Genomic DNA, 17,368 nt, shown 5'->3' with positions numbered 1-17,368 from the left:
GAAGATACCTTATCTATGTAGTCATAGATGTCAAGTATACTATACTCCGTTATTCCCGTCATTGTATAAGTCTTTCCGCTGCTTGTTTGCCCATAGGCAAATATGCCTGCTGCCAAGAAGAAGAAATGCATGCCAAAACATGTGTTAGCTCACATCGGTTCATCACCGAAAATGGAAGTGGCAGAACATAGATGTTTCTCTTGTGCATACAGCTAATTCCGCTGACAACTGAAAGAGCAACTTCTTTTGCTCCGTCCTCATAGACTTGCCGTGTAGAGCAACTGGGGCCAAACACCCTATCTGATGGGGACAAGAAACAAGCACAATGTGAGCAAACAACAGCTAGTAAAATGTCTAAAGAACACCAACTCCTCCTTTTTGTTAAAAAAACACCAACAATTTAGTGAACACCACTGCAACTGGTAAGTTAAGGTATCCTGAATTTTGCAACAAAAAATGAACCGAGCTCTGCTGCTGCTACTCACTGTAGGTGTAGGCGGTAAGGAACTAATAAATTCTAATGGAGTGATAAAAAGCTCTAAGCCTAGAACAATACGAAGTAGTACCAATGAAGATGAGGAATGCCCATGATTGTTTTTCAGCAGCCAAATAAGTAGGATAAACAAATACATAAAGAGAACAATTATTTCAGATGCGATGCACAGACCATGAGACAAATTTAGCTGGTTGGTTAGTGAAGAGCGAACTAATTAAGCACCAATGCGATGCACAGACCATGCGATGCAAGTAGAACCTGAAAAAAGGATCGCAGCAAGCACTGACCTTCACTAGGGATTCTACTACGATCTGAGATGCACGAATCAGACAAATGAACAATAGATCAAGAAACACTGAAACTAATAGCTGACACATGGTGCACCAAACTTCAGTAGGGATTCTAAAGCGCGCTAATCCTAGGCCAAAACTGATTTCAATCTCCCACAGGCATTTGAGGAAACAGGTGGAGCGCATGCTATTGCGTACCTTGGAGCACAAGATCACCACCACGAAGGCAGCCCCGCCGCCGGCACGGCCTAGCGAGTGCTGGCAACAGCAGGGGCGGGGCACGAAGCACTACCCGACGTCGTCTGCAGTGCCACCGGCCGCGTCCTCCTCTCCTTGCTCGGCCTTGCCCCTAGCCTACGCTGTCGGAGTAGGTGCACCGCGGGCACGCCGAACACAGGTGGTGGCAGGCAGCACGTCGTCCTCCTCCACTATGTCGATCCCCGCATGGCTGCTGCGGGCGGGCTGGTGGCGCGGGGCGAGGCGGGCGCGGAGCACAAGAAGGGGAGCGGCATGCGGAGCGGGAGTCGGGGACGGCGATGTCGCCGCTAGCTTCGCCACCTCGGACCGCCGCGTCCACGAGCGTACCTCACCGCACGCACCCTTCGGCACCGGGGACGGCTGCCGCCGCCGCCAACGGGAGCACGGATGCCGCCGGGCCCGATCCAGCCTCCTCCAACGGCTTCGCCGGATGTACGCGGTGCCACCGTTCGCAGGGGACTGGTGAGGACGGATTGTGTGCCCTGGGCACCGCAGCCCTGCCCTCGTGCTCGCCCTCGCCCTGGCAGCCGACGCCGCCGCAACACGAAGTCAATCGGTGAGAAGGAGGAACAGAGAGACGAGAGAGGGTTGGCGTGGTGTGAACCTGAGAAATACATGTGACAAACTATACTAATTCAATTCAATTGTCCCTATACTACTCAAACATTATTTTTTATTATAAATTTATCATTCTACCCTTAACTATATAAATGAAATTCAAAAATAGAATTATCGCATTATTTTTTTAGGTGCTGATCCCACTAATTTTAGTATGCACTTGGTGCGTATGGTCCCACTATTTAGTACGCACTTATGCCTCCCGGTGCCTCTCTAATTGATTCCTCTCTGTTCCTCCACTTTTTTAGCCGTTAGATCGCTCCTCGTGAGCCATCCATTTTCCGACAACCATCATAAAAATTCTCTAAAGAGAATAGTGTCACCGAGCTGGGCCTATGTAATTTGGTTTTATTTCCAAGGCATTCTCATAATAAGTCAGGAAAGTTATTGGCTAGATTTGGAATGAAAAGAATATGCAGCAGAATATACCCAGCTGTGAGTCTGTGACCTGAGATGGACCTATGGGACCCAGCAGCATTGGCAAGTCCAGCTTCGGGACAGCTACTTCCACTGAAAATGGGGGCACCTGGTCCAGTCTTTCAGAAGAAGAATATGCATACCAACGGAAACTACTGGTCTACTGCCTCTACTGATTTTCCAAAGGACGAAGCACGTGCAACAGATTGGTGTGAATATTACTGCATTTGCTTACCAATTCTACTGAAGATCTCTCATGAAAATGAGCACATCAAAGCTAGTAAAATAGCTCCTGGACATTTGAACACTTAGCATGTGTATTGTTTCTGTGTCAAAACGAAGACATTCCCCTCACCTAGAAATTTACTCAATCCAAAGCATTATTGTGTGATCGGAATACTACGGTAAGGTGTGGGGAACGAATCTTGCACCGCATATTTAAGTACCAGAATCAACCAAACATGTTTAATCAATTGCAATTAATTCGCGTTTGATGGGCCGACGCTCCGCAGTTAGCACGTCCAGAGGACTAGAGAGCCCAATCGCTCATCCCAGATATAGGCATATGTGGCCCATGGAAGCCGAAGTCTGCACCTTGCGGTCCTGCTGCATATATGCGACATGCCTGGTCCCGAAAGCAAAAAGGTGTCACGTCGAGTGTTTGCTAATAAAAAACTAAATTATAGAATCCGTCAGTAAATTATGAGATAAATTTATTAAGCTTAATTAATTCGTCATTCGCATGTGTATTACTATAGCACTTTATTGTTAAATCATGGACTAATTAGGCTTAAAAGATTTATCTCGTAAAGTAGTCGTAATCTATGTAATTAGTTATTTTTTAGTCTATATTTAATATTCTATGCATGTGTTCAATATTTGATGTGATAATGTGTAAAGTTTGGAGGGAGAAACTAAATGAGACGTGAATATCCTCCTCTGCGAGGAGAGCTAAAGGCAAATTGAACGGGTTCATCCATTCCAACGACCTGCCATCCGCTGGCTATAGCCACGTGTAGGTAGCTGGAATGCATGATCCCAGGTCGTTGGATTAAGCACTTGGTTTGCGAGATTTGTTTCAATAAAACTCTCCCATTCGCAAAAAAAAAAATGATCATAGGTCTTTAATAAACTACTAGCATACTGCTTATACATGATTATGGTCTCTCCGGCTACTCGTACGTAAGCGTCGGAACTTTTATACTTCGATAATGATACAAACATCACGTTCGACGCCAGCCACTGTGCCTCTCTCTCCCGACGGACGCCTGACGTGATGCGTACCATAATTTTGACTCTCTTTGTCTCTTATTTTCATCCGGACACCGCTCGCTCACTTCGCTTGACCTTCTTCCCTCGAGCCCTGGCCCTGCGCCGCTCGCTCCTCGCTCCTTTCCCCCACCTGTCGTGCGACTCACCCACATCTCACTCCTCGCTTTGGTCGTGCGCCGTCCACTCCCTCTCGTAGCATGCGTCGCACGCCAGGCTGAGCAAAGGGCGGTGCTAGTGGCGCTGGCTAGTGGTGGGGCTCATACGCGCCGCTGGTTCTGGGTGCTGGTGCCTGGTGGTGCTCGTGCGCCACCGCTCGCCGCCGACTCTGACCTCGACGGCTGGAATCGACCGGACCAGACTTCCCCTCCCCTATGCTGCAAATATATGTTTCAGGTATTTCATTCATTTCAAAGGTATGTTACAGTTGTTTCTTATGGATGTTGCAAAAGTAGATCAGGATGTTGCATATGTTGTAAGTGTTTTAGAGGCATATTGTAAGCATTTTTTTTTTCAAAATATTTCATCTATTCAAGATTTATGTTGCAAGCATTTTAATCCCGGATGTTTGCATATGTTTCACGCATATGTTACAACAATGTGTTCCATATGTTTCATCTGTTTCAGATAACCAGATAACCAGATCGGATCTAACACCATTCAGCCTGTTCGGGAGGCCGTATCATATCGTGGATTATTTACTGCTAGCTGGTTTGGTGTGAGAGAAAAACACTGTTCCTGGCTGGAAATTTACGATCGTTTACGAGCAAGCGAACAGGCTGATTGTCAGCGAGTAGAAAGGATATTCTACTTAGGCTGTGTTTATTTCCGTCGGGCAAAAGTTTAGTCCTGTCATATCGAATGTTTGACACATGCATAGAGTATTAAATATAGACTAATTACGAAACTAAATGCACAGATTAAGACGAATTTTTAAACCTAATTAGTCCATGATTTGATAATATTGTGCTACAATAAATATATGCTAGTGACGGCTTGATTAGGCTTAATAAATTCGTCTCGCGGATTACTGAGATCTTCTGTAATTTGTTTTTTTATTACTATCCGAACACTCGATGTGACATCCCCATGTAACATCCGATGTGACACCCCTAAACTTTAGCCTCTAAATTAAACACTCGAAAAAGGTACGAGCCTAGAGATCAAACTTAGCAGAGCTTAATATATTTAATTCGGTTTTCTTACAGAAGTCGTCTACTGGTAATCCTGACAAGGAATATAAATCCTCAGGGAGCACAAGCACACTCCCTTACTAGGAAAAAGGTACGAGCCTAGAGATCAAACTTAGCAGAGCTTAATATATTTAATTCGGTTTTCTTACAGAAGTCGTCTACTGGTAATCCTGACAAGGAATATAAATCCTCAGGGAGCACAAGCGAAGGTGCAGTAGATCGATAACCAGATCGGATCTAATTAACAACAATGTCAACGAGCAAAAAGGATATTCTAGTTGGAAAAATGGTATGACGAGCCTAGGTAGAGAAGTCAAATCAAATTAACCAAAGATAATATCACTAGTATATATATGCCATAAAAAGATGAAGGAAGTTTTTTTTTATGTGCCCTAGCCTTTGAGTTGATAAAACATTTAACTTTATTTGACCACTCGCTACATAAAAGATATATTTATATAATTTAAACCAGTATTTATGGAATTAAAAAAACACGGCTGTACCAATGAAATCCCTAGAGTTTGTACTAATTAGCATATTATGTTCTCCTTGTCTAGTCTCAACTTGTTTCAGTTTATTCTCTCTCACAAAACATTATTGAATTAGCCGAAATCAGCCGTCCTTCAAAACTGGATCAGCCGAACACCCCCCATAATAGCCATCTGAGACTCCTACTTCTCTGTCCTAATCAAATGGAATCAAATCTACCAATTCAACAGTGTGCTGCACACACATGTTGAACGCTAGGTGTGAAGCAAAGAGCCCCACTGCCTTATAAACACAGAAGACAAACGAAAACATTCATGCATGGTTCCAACTTCCATAAATCAACGAGTTAGGTGGCAATAATATTTGTCCGTATTACCCAAAAAGAGGGGGTAACAGGAATAGGAGGGCGATCACACAGAGAAAAAAAAATGTACTAGCAAGGAAAGACTGACCTAGCCTATGATTTGCTCTTTTCATACACTCGGTTGTTGTAATAATCAATCAAATCACAACAACTCCTCATTAAGTATTTTGAATGCAGCATGCGCGCCACGCAACGATAGAGACTCTTGTGACATGCGTGGCCGTGCTCATTGCTAATCCTAGTATCTCACCTAATTATTGTTTACTAGCCTGCTACTAGTTTACTATCCTAAGCTGCATCAAACGTTTAGATCAAGTAGATGGCTAAACGGACCCTGTTTGGTCGAGCTACTGCTTCAACAGCACTTTTCAGCAAACGAACATTGTTTTCCTCTCGCAACAAATTAATCAGCATAAGCCAAATCTCAAAAGTCAAAGTATGGTGTAAAGGTGTCAAATTTAGATGGTGAAAACTGAAAATGACTTCTTGTAAAAACAAATACAGCAAGGTACTGACAAAAAGTGGGAGAACAGGAATAGAAGGGCCCACACAGGGAAAAAAAGTAGGTAGGAAGATTGACCTAGCCAGCTATATGATTTGCAAACATTTGTACATATATAGTGGATATGTCCCAGATTTAGATGATGAAAAATGTTTCTTGTAAAAACAAAAACAATAAGGTATCGACAATATATTGATAATTGTGTTTTGTGTGTGTAATGTGTCAGTGATAACAAACAGGTACTGAGAACATTTGATGCATATATTCATGGATTTATTGATATTTCTTAATTTTAATTTTGATGAATATGGACTCCTACACTTTAAAAAAAAAAAGAAAACAGATGGTTGCATTCGTAGATGTCGAAATCAAAACAGTCCCATAGATGACATCATTTCTTCTTAATAGTCTTTATCCTTATCCACAGTAACTTGCTGAGAAACTTTGCACAAAATGTTGTTCCATGGGCTCAATAATTAAACTTGATGATTGACCAAGAATTTGATATATTCATGGCCAAAAAGGCCTTTGGGTGCTTCAAGAGCCAAATTCTATACCCAATTCTATAGGATGAGATAGGAACTACCCTACTAAACTTCTCATTTTATTTTTTATAATAAGCCATGCAGACATATATAATCTTTGTTGTTTAGTTAGGAATGCATATCCTCATAGATGTTGATCACCATATCTAGACTCCCCCAGGTGCAACCTCAAAGACATTACACCAAAATATAACAAAGTATTATTATTTTTGTCCATGCATATCCGAATTATTAGACATTTTTGTCCAACGTGCTTGTAATGAGATCTCACATTGCATAAGTTAAGAAGCAAGATGATAGTTTTTTGGCAACATATCCTTGTCAATGTGGCGATGTGTGGATTTATCTTTACCTTCTTCTTAATAACTTTATGCGTCACTGAGGACTATGTAATTAACTTGAATATAAGTGTTTAAGGCAACAACCTGAGTCCAGTCTCAGTGAGAGTTTCATGTCATTGTTTCCAAGACTCCCATATGTTAGGAACAGTGCAGACAAGTTTCACCCCTATTAAACTCATTTCATCACATGAAACTTTTATCATATCTTTCCTTATTAATACTATGCCACATCATCTTATTTAATGCCCATAAAACTGTAATGAAACCTCTGTTGAGACTGGCCTGATTGCTATGGAGCTAGGATAAAGATTCTTGAACTATTGGGAACGGTTATGTCAAATAATTTCTCTTATCATATAGTGCCTGGAGCATTTTTCGGATAATTATTGGATTTTGGAAAAGGCGCATAAATAGTTATCTCAATGTCAAGTTTGTTTAGTTCAATGGTTGTCTGATTAGGTCACTGAGTTTTCTTAGCACATCCAGTCCTTTTAGCGTGCGGCTTTTGCGTATACACTTTTCTTGCATCATCTGCATGCAAATGGCTTGTAGGAGTTGATCAGATGTATGTGGCAGATCCATTGGGTAGACAAGATAGAAAAAAAAATGAATAAAGATCCATCGTCCGGCCACATGCATGCTATTAAACTTGTGGTGGACAGGATAGCGACACACTGCACCGTGTGTCTGCACTAGTAATAAAGAACATGTACCCTAGTTCAGTTTTTCTAATGCGATTTGACTAGCACCAATGGTCACGCGGCTTAGTATAAATTAGAATAGTTGAAGCATCTTGTTAGTAGTCCTGGCTCTTAGTAGTGGTAAGTACTGTGGACAGGATCTCTTGAGAGCGTAATGTATTCATTTGAGCAACGAACAAGTGGGTTACTAGTTAATTCAGATACAAACATATATATAAATATAAAAGTTTATATTTTACCATTAGACGAAGACAATGACTATAAAACCAGTATCAGTGGAGATGTCATCTAGGTTTTCATTTGTATTTAATACAGTGACACATCAATAAATTTAATAACTTAGAAGGTTAATTATGAAGAGAGACATGATGAAACTCGTTGTCATCAATAAATTTGATAACTTAGAAGGTTAATTATGAAGAGAGACATGATGAAACTCGTTGTCACAGTTAACAACACAAAAGTTGATGTGACGAAACTCCCCACTAAAGGCATGTTCGGCTGGTATTAAAGCTGACTGATAAGCCGGCTGAAGCTGTTTTGTTGTAAGAGAAAAATACTGTAGATTCTAGCTGATAAGTCGTCTGATAAGTTCAAACGAACGGGCTGGCCTAAGGGCGTCCCCAACGGTGTCCAGCTCAGCTAGCTAGGAGGAGCACCTGGCTTACCTTACCACTAACTGACTTTTTATTTTTCTAATTGTTATTAGGCTACACGTCAGCCAGCGATTTACCAAGACCGTTGCGGACGCCCTAAGAGCAAGTATAATAGTGGGCTGTAAGCCGACTAAATGCTGAGGTGGAGGAGAGAGGGGAGGAGAGAGAGGAGAAGCGGGCTGTAAGCTTACAGCCGGCTTGGGCCCAAGAACCAAAAAAGTCTGTGAGAGAGACAAGTGGGCCATGTATTAACTGTAAAGAGCTAACTACTATATGAGTGGGCTAAGAGAAGGCTGCAAAGAACCTTACAGCCAGCAAGCCGACTGTATTATTAGCCTTGCTCTAATGGGAAGCAGGGGGCTTGTATTATGTGCTGCACTCAATTTTCGTGCTAGGTCATCCAGTAGTAATTAAGGACCAACCATTCATGCTGAGCTCGGTTCGCTTTCTTAATTAATTACATTTTATGGATATGTATAGGTATAATGAGCAGAAATATACATATATTTCAAAAATACAACTATGAATATGTTGGAGGTAACTAGCAAACTACCTAGCAATCATCTTCTATAATCATGAGGAATTGAGGATGCTAGCATCTATACATATAAGAATTTAATTAATTAGGAGATTGTATATAGGTGCATGCTGTCTTTTATATTCTCTACTAGCTTAATTCCATGCCATTCTATATATGGTATTTATTTGTACCATGGCATATTGGCATGAATCCGTATCGGAAGAGATTGTTCACATGTCATTATAAATGGAGCCATGGTGGCTTGCTTGGAGCTGTCAGTGGTGCCAAATAGGCGAAGGGAGGCAGTTTCGTCCTTTTTTGTCTCAACTGCTGCGTGGGCATTGCGTGGTCGAGTGCAAACGAATGCCGCTTTTGCTGGTTTGTGTGCATACGGGCTGAAACGGATTTTGCGTGGTTTTGCACGTTTCGCTTGCTTATATATCATTTTATTTACACCGAGAACGCAAGACCTATAAGAAAACCCTATCGACAGATTTTCAAACATGACGCATACATTTTGCGGGGAGAACGCAACATTTCAACCTTGACTAGCTTTGTTTTGTTTTCCGACAAGATTTGAACAACCTTTTTGCATTTGAATATGACTGACTAATTACTACTCCCTATGTTTGAAATTATAAGTGGTTTTGGCATTTATAAGTGCATAGCTTTAGCTTTGACTATGCACCTAGGTATAGGTCATCACTAGATATATAACAAAAAAATATATACCAAGAAATGTAAAAAATGACATATAATTTGGGATGGGAGTAGGTCAAAAGATTATTATGAAAATTTTTTATATATAAGGTGTGTTTGGTTTTCACCGCGAGTTGCCAGACCACGCCACGACTCTTGCGTCTAACTTGTGGCGGCTGTTTGGTTAGCTGCCACACTTACGGCACGGCATGACACGGCAACATATTCCAATTTTAGTGCCACATGCTGCCAAAAGATTTGCAAGCAAACCATGTGCCACAGTTTTGGTGCCACCCATGCAAGCATACACTCAAGCCAAACAGACCCATAGTGCATCACTTGTACTTTAGGAAATTAGGAGTAGCATTGTTGTAATTCCACTACCATAGGAGTACTTTTCTAGTAGTGACATAAAGAGGGATAAACTACCTGCAAACTCTAAACTCTACTACCATAATATAGGCAGGGGTGTCATTAACAAATTGTTTGATTTCTTTTGAAAGGGCAATTTATTTGATTTGATGCCAATCTAACCCCAGTCCGCATCGAGGGACCGTGAGTTCAGAGTTTCGACTTTGCGCAAGGTGAAATACTGGGAGCACAAACAAATTATTTATTCCGTACTCCCTTATGCAAAGAAAGTGCTCATCAAAATCAAGGACAAATCTGAATCTTTACAACAACACAAACTAATAATCTACTAGTACTATATTATACTACTCCGTATTAGATTAGTACAGCGGTACTATTTCAGAAGTTTGGATCCCAAAGATCTCAATCAAACCGAAAAAGGGGTGGGCGGCGGGTGGCCACTAATCTAGGAGGAACAGAATACCAGGACCAGTGCCTGCCCCCTGCCAGCTCATCCGCTGCATCAGCAGGACCAGTCCAGTAAGCTGACTTGATGTAAATTTGCTCGTGAGGACTGAAAACCAGCATGCGAATGAAGTTTTTACTCGTGTTGGAGTTTTCAGTTGAAGTGCCAATTCCAATTTGTTCAAGTGGTGGGCTCCTCACCTACCTCCCGTACTCCCCGTCCAAGCCGGCATCCAGCTCTTCCTGCACCTTCTTTTATGAACGTGCGGAGCCGGAGAACACGCTGCTCTGTGCTCTCTCCCTCCCCCACCTCTCCATCTCTGTCTCTCTACACCATAAAATCATTTCTCCACAGCCTAGACCTTCTGTCTGCTGGATTACTGTGGATTTGACAAACCGACGGCGGCCCACATCGCTGCTTGTCCCTCGGGTGGCCACTGTAGCATCGACAAGCTTTGTTCTTGCCGGGGTTTTTGTGGGGTGAAAGATTGGGGTTTTCTTGGTCCTGGGAATCTGTCCAGTTTCGTCTCTCCGTGTGAAGTTTCTGAGGTTGGCTGGAGTCAAGATTTTCGGGTCGGCGGTCGCGAATCCTCTGCTTCTGACTCCGATTTGGGTACTCTCGTTCTTGATTCCTGGCTCTTGGGCCGGAGCTTCCGTTCTGTTCTTGCTGAAATCGAAGGGAAAGAGCTCCGTTTTGGTTGCAAGTTCTCTCTCAAGATTTGAGGCGGCATTCAGATTTCGGTTATCTGTGGTTGTGCTGTTGGTTTTGCTTCGAAGATTTGCTGTTTGCGTAGACCGAGGTGAACCGTCGGTCTCTGCCGCCGCAGATGTGCGGATTTGAGGTGGAATTGCAGTGAGAGGGTTCAAGAGTTGTTCCTGGCCCTGATTCTGGTGGTTTTGTTTCTAGTGCTCTATTTGGCAAGTTGAGGGGTTCCATTTTCGGCGCATGCAAGGGGGACTTTCGGCCATTGGGGAACTCTCAGCCGTGTGGTTTTGAGGTGGGATTGGGATTGGGACCTGAAGGTTGAAGGAGACGCTTATGGCGTCGATGTCAGACAGTGAGACGACAAACCGAGGCAGCATGTGGGAACTGGATCAGAACCTTGATCAGCCCATGGACGAGGAAGCCAGTCAACTGAAGAACATGTACAGAGAAAAGGTGTGGTTTTGATCCTTACATCCCTGAGTAGCTATCATCGTTTCTAGCTTATTAGTCTCTCTGTACATCTGAAAGAAACATGGTGGTCCTTCGATGTGAAATTTTGAACATTACAGTATTCTATTGATGGTTTAGGGGGCCATTTCAATATAAAAGGGTATCAGAAACTGTGTGTAATATGTGGCGTTACTGCTATTTTTCCTATTGCAGGAATTATATTCAGATTCTTGCAACTTGCTCTGTCCATTTATCTTAAAGTGCCACTGTAGCTGTGCTCTGTGCCTCTTGTACTGCTAGACCTTTGACTGTGTTCTTACTTCTTAGTAAAGAAAAGACTAACTTCATCTTTATTTTTGTTCATGCAGAAATTTTCATCAATTTTGTTACTGCGGCTCGCGTTTCAAAGCCTTGGGGTAGTATTTGGTGACTTAGGTACATCACCATTGTATGTTTTCTACAATATCTTTCCGCATGGTGTTGACGAAGATGAGGATGTGATTGGAGCTCTATCTTTGATCATTTACACACTCACTCTCATCCCTCTGATGAAGTATGTTTTTGTCGTCTTGCGAGCTAATGATAATGGTCAAGGTGAGATATGGCGTCCTTGTATTTTACCCTAGTCTGTCGCCTCTTATGATTTCTTTGGTATTTGCAAGAATTATGAGTGCTCTTGTCGCATTTACACATTTGCAAAGTATGAGCTGATAGTTCGCAGAGATTTTGCAATTTTACCATCTGGTTTGGTTGGCAGAATCTCATGACAAAACATCGCTCTAGTGATTCAAAGGATTTGTATCGAGTATCAACATGGTTTAAATATGAGATGTCAGAGTGGTTGCTATACATCACTTTACTAATCATGAAATCTGTAGAAGGTGAAACTCTTAGTTCATTTTAGATTTTACTTTGTGCTCAGACAAGAAATACTTCTCTTTCAGTTGGTATAGTTTGTTCCCACAAGTTTTCTGACAAACATTTCTTTTTCTGGTTATTCACAGGTGGCACATTTGCTCTTTATTCTCTGCTGTGCCGGCATGCAAAGGTCAGCACTATACCCAACCAACATAAGACAGATGAAGAATTAACAACTTATAGTCGGCAAACTTATGAGGAGAATTCACTTGCAGCAAAAGTGAAGAAATGGCTAGAGGGGCATGCATATAAAAAGAACTGTCTTCTTATTCTCGTTCTCATTGGTACCTGTACCGCCATTGGAGATGGGATCCTTACTCCTGCAATATCAGGTATTCAGAATCATAGTTTATGAGTAAATCCAATGTAACTGCGATCTAAGCTGTATTTCTATGTGTTATGCAGTTCTTTCAGCAGCAGGTGGAATAAGGGTTCAGAATCAGAATATGAGTACAGGTATTTTCCTTTTCTTTTATGTATGGTTATATCTTTGTTCATTGTCGACTCTGGTGGGCTATTTCCTTGATCTGGTGAGGAGCATAACTTACTTTACCTATGCTGATTGTTGTAATATCTTCCATTTCTGGCAGATGTGGTTGTAATCGTCGCGGTGTTCATATTAATTGGCTTATTCTGCCTGCAACACTATGGGACAGATAAAGTTGGGTGGCTCTTTGCACCATTGGTGCTCCTTTGGTTTATTCTAATTGGGAGCGTTGGGTTAGTGAACATACACAAATACAACAGTTCTGTTCTAAGAGCATATAATCCAGTCTACACCTTCCGGTATTTCAAACGAGGCAAGTCTGAGATTTGGACATCTCTTGGAGGGGTCATGCTTAGCATCACAGGTCATTGGCAATTTAACTGTAACCTTTGCATCAATTGTAAGATGAAACAGAGTTACCTATATGCCTTTTCTATCCAGGGACTGAAGCATTGTATGCTGATCTATGTCACTTCCCTGTACTGGCTATTCAGGTGAGTGTTTAACCAAAAACATTATAAATTATGATAATAGCTCAATGAATTAATCATGTCTATGTCCAGATTGCGTTCACCTTAGTGGTGTTCCCTTGCCTTCTACTGGCGTACACTGGGCAGGCTGCCTACATTATTGACCACAAGGATCATGTAGCTGATGCCTTCTACCGCTCCATTCCAGGTCCTTCTGAAATCTAAACAAATCTGATCCATCTTGTATGTAAACAGCTATACCACCATATCAAGCCCACTATGCGCAAATTGGCATAGTGCTGATCCCACAACTGCTACTGTATGTTAATGCTTTGTGCACTTCTCTATACTAAAGTTGAGATACTCTCACTGCAGAGGCCATATACTGGCCAGCCTTCATCATAGCAACTCTTGCGGCAGTAGTTGCAAGTCAAGCAACCATATCTGCTACCTACTCAATAATTAAGCAAGCTCTTGCACTGGGCTGCTTCCCCCGTGTCAATGTTGTGCATACCTCGAAGAAATTTCTGGGGCAGATTTACATCCCTGACATCAATTGGGTACTTATGATTCTTTGCATTGCTGTAACTGCTGGATTCAAGAATCAAAGCCAGATAGGAAATGCATATGGTGAGTTTTACTTCTTTTTTATTATTTCCTTGCATATTTGAATATGCAACTGAAAAGGGTGAAGTTGGTTTATGTCTATCATGCTTTCAGTACACTTGACTTGGAACACATATCAGTTTACACGTTAGTGCTAAATAGAAAGTGGCAAGTGGGACCTTGTAGGGTTTTTTGTTTTGTTTTGTTAAGCAAACACTGTAGTTTCTTTTCGAGTCATAGTACAAACATAGATGCTCACAAACACACACGTATGTACATACTACCTCTATGAACAGTCATCACAGACGTCTCATTGTGGATGGCTACCATTAAAAGAATAGAGCCGTTGAATCCACTATGTCAATTTTAAAACATTTTTTTATGAACCTTCTGGAAGCACTTGCATTCAATACACGGTATGAATATAATACTTATTTGAATGTAATGTTGTCTGAGCAGGCACTGCAGTGGTGATTGTTATGCTAGTTACAACATTTCTCATGGTCCCAGTGATGCTGCTGGTATGGAAGAGCCACTGGATACTTGTTGTCATCTTCCTTGTACTCTCCTTGACGGTTGAGCTCCCATACTTCACGGCCTGCATAAATAAAGTGGATCAAGGTGGCTGGGTTCCACTAGTCATCGCAATAACCTTCTTCGTCATCATGTATGTGTGGCATTTCTGCACCGTGAAGCGTTATGAATTTGAGATGCACAGCAAGGTCTCTATGGCTTGGATTCTGGGACTAGGGCCAAGCCTTGGCCTTGTCAGGGTCCCTGGGATAGGCTTTGTGTACACAGAGCTGGCAAGTGGCGTCCCTCACATCTTCTCCCATTTCATCACCAACCTCCCTGCCATCCACTCGGTTGTTGTCTTCGTTTGCATCAAGTACCTCCCGGTATATACAGTGCCAGCCGAGGAACGGTTCATCATGAAGAGGATTGGGCCAAAGAACTACCACATGTTCCGCTGCGTCGCAAGGTATGGATACAAGGACATCCACAAGAAAGACGACAACTTTGAGAAGATGCTCCTCGACAGGCTCCTGATCTTCGTCAGACTGGAGAGCATGATGGACGGCTACTCCGACTCCGAGGACTTCACCATGATGGAGCAGAAGGCCGAGAGATCCACCAGATCGCTTCAGCTGACCGAGAAGGCTGGGGGCAACACGATGAGCTCCATCGGCGACCTGAGCTACTCGTCACAGGACTCCATTGTTCCGGCCAAGTCGCCCCTGACCGGGAACAGCCTGACAAGGTACTCAAGCCAGACATTCGGCGACGAGCTGGAGTTCCTGAACCGGTGCAAGGACGCCGGCGTCGTGCACATCCTTGGGAACACCGTCGTGCAGGCGCGCAGGGACTCGGGGATCGTGAAGAAGGTCGCCGTGAATTATGTGTATGCCTTCCTTAGGAAGCTGTGCAGAGAGAACAGTGTGATCTTCAATGTCCCACATGAAAGCCTCCTGAATGTAGGGCAGATATACTATATATGAACAATTTCTTTTATTCTATTGTTCGGTTTTGAAGTGGGAGCAGTTCTGACCTGCTGCTGCGCTGTGCTGGGCGGATGAACATTGTAGATGATGATCAGTCCTAGAGTAAAGCTTTTAGTCAGTTTTGTGAGTTTCTAGAGCACATATATTACTTACTGAGTAAAATACACCGGAGGTCCATTAACTTTCGGTGAAATGTCATCTAGGTCCATTAACTTTAAAAGTGCATGTTTGGGTCCATTAACTTTCGTTTTGTGTCATCTAGGTCCATCAACTTTGACTCATGCATTTTTGGTCCATGAACTTTTAAAATGGTTCACTGCAGGTCCACGCATGCATGTACGCACGTTGACTTTTTGCGTCGGTGGAGGCATGCCTGCACTCGCCGCCGTCGCTCGTCTGCCGGGCATGCATGTGTGTTTCGTGCTCGAATCATCATCATCAGGGCAGGTATGTGCATGCATGACGATGCTGGGCGGCGGCGGCTGGTTGCTCGGTCCCTCAGGGCCAGCCGTAGAGCTCGTACCTCTTGCGAAATCCAAGACGCTGAGGATACTGGAGGCGAAGAGGAGCGGGAAAGGAATGCTGTCGCTGCGACAGGTGACTGGCGGCTGGTTGGCTCAAGAGTCGGACGATCTGACCCCGGAAGACATCACCTTCACAAAAATGTCAGAGAGGACTCCTGGGTGCAGTGAGCTTTCGGACGCGAAATTCGCGTGCCTCTGCGTCACACGTCAAGAGCAACGCTATTGTGATCGCTAAGGTCAGTAGTGCACGCATGCATACCTTTTAGGTTATGTGGGGAGCGTGATATAGCTAGCTGTACAGTCTATTGATTCTGTGCCTGATGATGGCTGGTCTCTGCAGAACAATTGCATGCTGGGCATGGGCAGTGGCCAACCGAACCGGCGGGAGAGCCTGAGGATTGCTTTCAAGAAGGCAGGGGAGGATGCCATGGGAGCTGCTTTGGCCAGCGATGCCTTCTTCCCGTTTGGTAAGGGAAAAAGAAACCAAAAAGTGCTGGCTTAAAAATTGGAATTGAAGCATTTATCGAGTACTAGTTGATTTCGATCAATTTTTATCTTGTTCCTGAACCGTACGTAGAAGCAAGCAATCACATGGTTCTGGATGCAACAAAGAACACTAAAAACAGCGTTTGTTATTTACTCCTATTAGCTAATTAATGTGTTGTTGAACCGGAATGATGATGCAGCTTGGAACGATGCGGTGGAGGAGGCGTGCCAGAGCGGCATCGCTGATCGCGGAGCCCGGCGGCAGCATCCGGGACCAGGACGCCGTGGACTGCTGCAACAAGTACGGGGTGGCCCTCGTCTTCACCGGCGTCCGGCACTTCAGACACTGAAGGTCACTGAAGAAGCCGCCGCCGCGTCGTCGACACTACTTACTGCACAAACTCGGCAAGTCGGCAGTGGCACGCGTCCGGCACTACTGATGACTACTGAGTGATGATGCGCCGCTCTGTTTTACCCTGACCTGACGCGCATGCAGCCCGTGCGGGCAGCCACGTGCACATGCACGGCCGTCGGAGCTCGCCACGCGGTGCCGATGAAGGCGTGCGGGTAGATGGAGCAGTAGCGGGACCGCCACCCCTTGATGTGCATCCGGTACCCCGTCACCACGTCCTCCGTCACCGTGCCGTACACCCACCCGATGTCGCTGCCCCACCCGGTCTTCTTCTCGTACGCCGCCGTGCACACCGCCACGGCCTCGGTGATGGTCGCCTCGTCGGACACGATGGCGGCGGCCTCGTCTGCGTCCACGAACGGCGACGGGTGGGACGCTCTCGGGATGGTGTCCACGAACGCGTCCGACTTGCCGTACGACTTCTTCGGTAAGGGCAGGAAGCCGTGCTTGCCTTTCGCCACGGCGGCCTTGGTGGTGAGCTCCAGCCCACGTTGATCCTCGGCGGGTCGAAGCCGTAGAGCGTGATGCGGCGGAACATGCACCCGGTGCCGACGTAGATGGGGCCCTGCATGCCGTCCAGCGCCCGGAGCGTGCCGTCGAAGAAGATGCGGTTGTGGTTGGCGTACAGGTCCG

General features: G+C 44.1%; 1 protein-coding gene and 1 long non-coding RNA gene across 4 annotated transcripts; both read left to right on the top strand.

Annotated features, from left to right (window-relative positions):
* Positions 1–10,348: 10,348 nt before the first annotated feature.
* On the top strand, positions 10,349–15,498 carry LOC136476345 (putative potassium transporter 12). Of its 3 annotated transcripts, XM_066474136.1 has the most exons (9): positions 10,349–11,333; positions 11,699–11,924; positions 12,335–12,580; positions 12,654–12,704; positions 12,839–13,099; positions 13,177–13,229; positions 13,299–13,413; positions 13,581–13,835; positions 14,271–15,498. In XM_066474136.1, the coding sequence occupies exons 1-9, from the start codon at positions 11,214–11,216 to the stop codon at positions 15,308–15,310; spliced, it is 2,367 nt and encodes a 788-aa protein (XP_066330233.1). In that variant the 5' UTR covers positions 10,349–11,213; the 3' UTR covers positions 15,311–15,498. The 3 variants fall into 3 exon arrangements, with proteins under 3 accessions (XP_066330233.1, XP_066330234.1, XP_066330235.1); XM_066474137.1 differs by lacking the exons at positions 10,349–11,333; positions 11,699–11,924 and adding an exon at positions 12,113–12,211; XM_066474138.1 differs by lacking the exons at positions 10,349–11,333; positions 11,699–11,924 and having other exon boundaries at positions 12,339–12,378; positions 12,464–12,580; positions 14,271–15,497.
* A 202-nt stretch (positions 15,499–15,700) lies between these two features.
* On the top strand, positions 15,701–16,719 carry LOC136471949 (uncharacterized). The gene is made up of 3 exons (XR_010762170.1): positions 15,701–16,073; positions 16,178–16,304; positions 16,524–16,719. It is a non-coding gene; the product is annotated as an uncharacterized lncRNA (long non-coding RNA).
* The last annotated feature ends 649 nt before the right edge of the window (positions 16,720–17,368 follow it).

Source organism: Miscanthus floridulus, chromosome 8 (genome assembly GCF_019320115.1).
Source record: "Miscanthus floridulus cultivar M001 chromosome 8, ASM1932011v1, whole genome shotgun sequence".
Lineage (NCBI taxonomy): Eukaryota > Viridiplantae > Streptophyta > Magnoliopsida > Poales > Poaceae > Miscanthus > Miscanthus floridulus.
This window is presented reverse-complemented; position numbering and strand designations above follow the sequence as displayed.

What these genes read in the sequence shown, in the direction of transcription:
- LOC136476345 (XM_066474136.1), top strand. Translation starts at nt 11,214, where the DNA reads ATGGCGTCGATGTCAGACAGTGAGACGACAAACCGAGGCAGCATGTGG. An exon ending in AGAACATGTACAGAGAAAAG is followed by an intron (nt 11,334 to 11,698) that starts GTGTGGTTTTGA and finishes TTGTTCATGCAG; the next exon opens with AAATTTTCATCAATTTTGTT. An exon ending in AGCTAATGATAATGGTCAAG is followed by an intron (nt 11,925 to 12,334) that starts GTGAGATATGGC and finishes GGTTATTCACAG; the next exon opens with GTGGCACATTTGCTCTTTAT.